Genomic DNA, 6,833 nt, shown 5'->3' on the forward strand with positions numbered 1-6,833 from the left:
CATTTGGCCAATTGGCCTCAGAACTGTTCCGGACGAAATAAGGTGGCTAACAGAAAGAACTCAGAATAGGAACCTGCGCATCCAATTAGGTGAACGTCGAAACAAACTGAAAAATAAATGTCGCACTGTTTTCAGTTTCTTCTACCTTGTTGGCATCACGCGAATCAGTGACGGAGTGTGCTTAAGAGTTTTGCCTCCGACATGAAAACATAAAACATTACCATTTCGTTGGACAACTCGTAATATTTGTGTGCTGCCAGTGCAGATATCACCACAAATATATAGGTCAGAAATTAAGCACAACAAAAGTCAATAACACAAGGATTTATTTTCCTGATGGTGAACATAATTTTACATATTTGCCGTGGACAACATATAGGAAATTAAAACAGGTAATCCCATGCTTCATTGTCCTCTTTTGGGAGTTTTCTAGTGACGTTTGCCATTTCGTTCGGCGCGCCTGGCCATTCTAGAACAAAAGATCATAACTTATTAATACAGTTGATACGTCTTCATCGCACACGTTCCCAGGGGGGAAAGGGGGTTTTAATAGGTTTACACGTGTACAACTACTAACTGGTCCTACATTGATGGACTTTATTTTTCTTTTCTGTGTGTACATACACTTTTCTTTTTTTTTGTTCCCTGTGTGTGTGTGTGTGTGTGTGTGTGTGAATGGTAATCGTGTCCCGTTTTTTTTATACTGTGTAACCTTAATTGCAATATTTTTTTCCGCTTGGCCCAGCCACTTAGCTCGACAAATTTAGCCTTAGCTATTTCTAAGTGGCTGTGCTCTTTTTTTTATTGTAAATTTTTCCTCTTGCTTGTATTTATTTATTGTAACTTTTCTGGGCACAAATAAAAAGATTGTTGTTGTTGTTGTTGTTGTTGTGGACCGGCTCCGCCCCGAGGTCCAGACCCATACACTGACTAACCAGTTATATATTCAACAGAAAACGAACTCTTTTTACATACCTACAGTATAAATACTGCTTCCCTTTCCTAGACTTTGCAATTGAGTAACACAGTTAAAAAATTTCGATGAGGCAACCAGTCAAGATATTTTGACAGGTCCTTTCAAATGGCACTTCTTTGCTCCCTTCCTGTATTCGAACTCGTGAAATTCCTTTTATATATTGCAGCCGGCCGTTTTAATCCCATTCACTCTATTTGGCGCAACAATTTATGACGTCAATGAATGACTGAGCGTACCCAAGCAACCCGTTACCAGTGCTTCGCGTTTGTTCGCGACAGGAGGAGGAGGCCTTGGAAAGAGGATGAACCACGCAGACTATTTGATACGAGCTCATTATCAGTCCTTCTAAGAAAAGTATTGATGGGTTTCTTTTATTATTCGTTTAACGCTTACCTTATCATTTGGCGCTCATCCATCATAGCAAACTTGATCAAGGCGAAGGAGAAGTAAAGAATGACCCAAGTATAGCCAATATACTCAATAGAGTCCATCCAATTCAAGGGCCACAGTGCCATTAACTTAGACAAGTGTTCTACGAAAAATGAAAGAAAAATTAACGTTTTATTTAACAAACACTACCAATAGGAATTTGAGGGTTGTATCCAGTACTGTATAAGTCATAATGCTGTATAACTTAGAAGAATAAATTTTCAAAAATTAAGCTATTTAATTTAGTACGCGCGCTTGTAAACAATCTTTCTGATTGGTTGATTAATTAAACCACGACTCCTCTGCGCTGGACAATGGCTAAGTAGGTTCGGTAAAGTCTGCGTTCGAGCCTAAGTGGCCTATCAGGCCGGAGCTTATCCCGGTTACCGTAGAATGAAGCGATTAGGAGTATTGGTACTCCCCCTTGGATGAGATGCTTGTCCATTACAGAGTTACCCCCAGCATAAATTCGTCAATAAATAATAATGGTTGTGTGTGGAGAGAAAGAACTAATATATTTTGGGGCCCCCCCCCCCCCCCCTTAAATTCGTCGGTGCCCATTTATACCCATCAGTGGAGAGAGGCACTATGAGAGTAAAGTGTTACGCCCAAGAACACGCAGACTTCTCTTCCCAGATTCCAACGCGTCTCTCTAAGGGTTTACACAGTTGACATGATATTTCAGAGCTTTTCGGGTGAGTAATTAACGTAGCAATCCTCAAGGTTTACACAGTTAAGACTCGACGCTACAGCTTACCTCCGATCGTTTTACAAGTTTCAAAATATCCAAGCACACCTGGATACTCTTCCAAGAATAATTCAGTCTTCAACTTAATAAGGAAGAAAATGAAATATTCTGTTAGCCTTAGCAACAGAAAAACTATACTAACTTGGTAATGATTGTGACTACGTACAGACATTAAATAGGGACAGTAACTAACAGTGATCTAACTTCGCGTTTTTTAAAGTTCCAGGGGAGGGGGTACCACGTATTTTAGTGTAGTAACTGGGAGGTGAAAAAATTACTCCCCCCCCCCCCCCTCCTTCTCTCTCTCCTCTGCAGAGGCCTCTTGTTTTTTCGTACGGGCTTGGAAATAAAATGGGGCCGGGAGAGGCGAAAAGTAAGCGCGCGGAGCCTGGAGAGAATCGAAACGAAAGCGCTCGTCCTATTTTTCATTTTTCGTGTTTTTCGTCTTCCCCCACTAAAGGAGCCTCTGCGGAGGAGAAAGCCCCCTCCCCTCAAAAAAATGTTCTTTGGCTAAGACCAAATCCAGAAAAAGTTCGACGGCCTCAAAAGCACCACGCAAAAGCCCCAATTCTCAACTGAACTTGTTCAAAAATCTTCTTCTGAATGTCTCTGTCCCCTACCTTAATATCTCTTTTGACGTCAATAACAATCTCGCACAGCCAAATCACAGCTCGTATAAATGGGCTAACCACCATCCAGATCACTTCCAGAACAGCTTCAATCAATTTGATGGGGTCGTCAAATTGTTTGCTCACTTGCTTCTTCAAATTACTGCAAACGCCTGCCACGAAATTGTACGAGGCCACAATTTTGTTTGCAAGGCTCTTGAATGGCCATGCTATCCAATGTAACACTTTCATCGCTTTCTCTGCCCAAAAATTGTAAACGATCGCCATTTTATTTGCAAGGCTCTTGAATGGCCACATGATCCAATCCAAAGCCGTCGTTGCATCCGCGCCACTGTCTGCAACTGAGCTGCTGTACTCGAGCGAGATGTGAATACCATCCTGCGCAAAATGAAGAGAAAATTAGAAGGAAATTTTTTTTCTTTTTTTTAGTCTTTTTTTAAAGCAGACATTTTTTTATACTGATTTTCCGAACCAATTGTAACTGAAGAGGGATAGGAAATGTACAACTGAAAACAGCAATCACAGAATGAAGCCCTTATAATTGCATTGAAGCTTGAAATCCAATTTTTTGAACCTCCGGGAGATATCTCGAGCAAAAAACAGTTTTCTTCAATTTGGATTTGTTTACTCAATCAAACGACTGCAATTTTATCCCCGATTTCTTGAACCATACATTTTTTTCTCGTTTCCCTTAAAGGGGCTAGGTCACGGTATTTTAGAAAATTCTAGTTATTAAGAGCTCCAAACTTTAAATTGGTAGAGCAAAAGTCTTTTATTGGCAAAATCACGGCCACATAACAAACAAGGATGATTTTCGAGCATTGTAAATGACACTTTCATACAAATCGAGATATGCTTGAAAAAACTCGGGCCGACGTTTTTTACCCGAACGCAATCCGTTTTAATCTTCTCGAATTTTGCCCATCCATGCCCCTTTTGGGCCTTTCTGTGTTTCTTTTGAGTTCTTCTGTTATCGTGATATTTCAGTTAATTCTATGAACAGTTGGTCAGTGCCGCATATTGCCTAAAAGTGCGTGACATAGCCCCTATAATTGGAGACTCAAGAAATCGGGATTCCAACAATGTTTATCCAATCTGTCCAACGTTTGACAAACAGGAGCCCCGCAAGTATGAATGCTGGTTATGTCAAGTGAAATAATCCCAGTACCCAAGAAAAAGTGGCTTTCAATTCCCATTCTAACTAAAGCAAGCATGCAGTTTTTTAAACAGTTAGGGGTTAAAACCGTTTTTCCGTGCTTGGTAACTAGTGCATTTTTTTGCTTTGGGTTCAAGTGTGTATATTGTGTCAGTTTTGGTTCGTTATGAATAGGCAATTGTGTTTGACTTTGCTTTACTCTGGTTTTAGTTGATAATTTCGTTGGTACGGCAAAAGCAAAAAAAAAAAAAAATCCGCTTTATGATTAAATCATAAATCACCCAGTTTAAGAACAGGAAAGATCAAAATATTAACACTTGCCTTCCTGGTCAATAGTTTTCCGTATTCCCTCCTTTCAGTCTTGTTAAATTTTTCACACTTAACTTCCACCACGTTAAGGGTGACCCTCATGTTAACTGAACTGACGTGCAGTCCGATAGAGTACTGTGATGGGTTATCTGTACCTCTGATAAATTCCTTCTTTGGGGTCAATATTTCGTAGTCACGACTCATCTAGAAAAATAAAACAAAATGCTAAAATACTTTTTGTTCTAAAAAACACACTTACCAAAACGAAAAATATTGTAAACACACTGGTAGAAAAAAATGAACTTTGGTTACTGAAATCGTAACAAGAAACAAGCCCAATAATTGTCTCATAGAGACGTTTTAAAGTGTCATGTGCAACACGTTTTCATGCTTTATGTCTCCGGAACCCCACCCCTAGTAGGCTCCTGCCACTCGGCCCAGCTTATTCTCTCCTCCCACCTTGAAACTAAGCAATAAAGCCTTTTCCTTTTACCGACATAATCCATTCCTGTATAAGAAACATTTTCCAATAGCATAAAGACATCGAGGGGACATCAATAATTCTCCCACTTCCACTGGGAGAAAGTCAAATGCCACGGCTGCGCTTTTTTAAGGACTTAAAGCCACACTGAACCAAGCCTCGATTAATTTATATATAGATAAAAAAAAAACTAAAATACTTACATAGTAAGCTTTGGTTTTCTCTGTGACCGTTTTAATATCCTTGCTTGCCTTTTCGACATGCATGCTGATATCGATGCAGTTACGCGAGTTCAGGCTTGTTCCTAAGTAACAATGGAAAGAAAATTCTTAGCGCTTTGATAGTATAACCAGCAAACGGAAAACTCATAAGGGGTATCTGTTTGCTAGTTAAAGATGGGTTTCGGTAGCAAATTTAATTGACTTTATGCAAACAAAAGGGAGATTCGCTGCGGCCGGGGGCGACCCCCCCCGAAAATACTTCTTCTTCGTAAAGTCTTTTGACATGTTTAAGCCACTGTCTAATTCCGAGTAAAAACCTTTAACGGTCATCAACGTGGCGCATTTCTAACTAAACCCTAGCAATTTGCTTATATGTTCCGTCATGCTGAGAATTCTGAAAAAAAAAATACTTTACAGTTTTGCGCGCGCACGACTGTAAAGTAACCTTGGTAACAAAAGTCCTTTTCCCCTGTTGACAAAATGAAACTTGATCACTGTTCATGGTAACACAATAAAAAAAGAAAAATTCTCCTTCCGACCTTTTATTATGGCATCTAAATGTTCCAGGTTGAGCGAAATTCTTTCCGCAGCATAAAAAATAAACGTAAACTAAGTTAAGCATTTTGTTATCATATTAATTTTTTCCCGCGCTTTTCGCAGTGTAAAGTCACGGAAAGGTTTTTGCGTTCTGTGGTCCGTTCGTACGATTTTTGTTAAATTTATCTACAATCAACTAATTTACACACCAAAACCATTGGTATTTACAATTAAAAGCTAAAACAAGCTATTTAAGGTTGGCTTAATTGAGAGAATTGTGCTAGCTGATTTCCAGTCCGTACTGCGAGCTCGGGTTTTTTTTTTTTTTTTTTTTTTTTTTTTTTTTTTTTTTTTTTTTCAGTTAAACCTTACCGGATACGCTTTTCAATATCAATAACGGTTTTAATTCTTGAAGGGCAAGTTTCACCATCTCACAGTAGCCTTACCTTTTTGTCCAACGACTTCGCAGTCAGCAAACTTTGAGCAAAAGCAACTCAAAACGCAAAAGACGAGAATTACGGACGTTCTCATTTTCCTGTGCGTTGTTTCTTCTGTTAAACCATGTCACCCATTGTAACACCGTTCTCGGCTGAAGAAACTCTGAGAGCGCGCGCGCTATTACACAACAAAGGGCGGAAACGTTACAAAGGAGAATTTGTAGCTGACGTCAATATTTCCATTTTGCAATTGAAGGAATATTCACTGGACGGCATCTAACACCTGTGCTTGAAAGGTTGTGTTTTAAGGTTGTAATTAGTACTTAGGTAAAGCTCGAATCCTTTCATAAACTTCAATAATCCCTTCCTGTTACAATTTTAGTTGTTTTCACTGTTCTAAGAGCTCGCGACAGTTGACATGTATTACAGTATGCACGCGCGCTTGAAACGGTGTTGCTTGAAGGCGGTGTTACACGGGAAAACTTGCAACAATGTAGGGCGAGAAATCGAACACCGTGTAACATGGTACGGGGGACAATATTTCGCACAACTTTTGACTCGACAACACGTTGCGAGTTTTTTGATCCCAGGTCAAAAACTCGCAACGCAAGATGACGAATATTTAGAAAGTTGGCTCTTGATATAGGGTCGCCGACGATATTTCGTGCAATAACTTCCTGGTCTTGCACGAAAAATCGTTGTTGCGAGTTGTCCCGTGTAAAACAGCCTTAAAAAATCGTGGAAAGGTGTTTCCAAGAGGAAATGCATAGTTTGACCACTCTCCGATGAAATAATCAAATTCTGGTGCAGTTACGCAGCAGTCGCGGGTATTTAAAGTTCCATGCAATTTTTTTGCGCAACCACTCTTACCCAGTCCTCTGTCCAAACAATTTCATAAACGCGCCGCGAA

At 39.7% G+C, this 6,833-nt stretch overlaps 1 protein-coding gene across 1 annotated transcript; it reads right to left on the reverse strand.

Moving 5' to 3' along the window:
- Window positions 1–307: 307 nt before the first annotated feature.
- On the reverse strand, window positions 308–4,430 carry LOC144645441 (uncharacterized). The gene is made up of 5 exons (XM_078505022.1): window positions 4,260–4,430; window positions 2,774–3,160; window positions 2,163–2,235; window positions 1,370–1,508; window positions 308–469 (listed from the first exon to the last, which is right to left on the reverse strand). The coding sequence occupies exons 1-5, from the start codon at window positions 4,347–4,349 to the stop codon at window positions 430–432; spliced, it is 729 nt and encodes a 242-aa protein (XP_078361148.1). The 5' UTR covers window positions 4,350–4,430; the 3' UTR covers window positions 308–429.
- Window positions 4,431–6,833: the final 2,403 nt, after the last annotated feature.

The sequence above is a fragment of the Oculina patagonica genome, chromosome 3 (genome assembly GCF_052425735.1).
Source record: "Oculina patagonica isolate OP01 chromosome 3, crgOcupat, whole genome shotgun sequence".
Lineage (NCBI taxonomy): Eukaryota > Metazoa > Cnidaria > Anthozoa > Scleractinia > Oculinidae > Oculina > Oculina patagonica.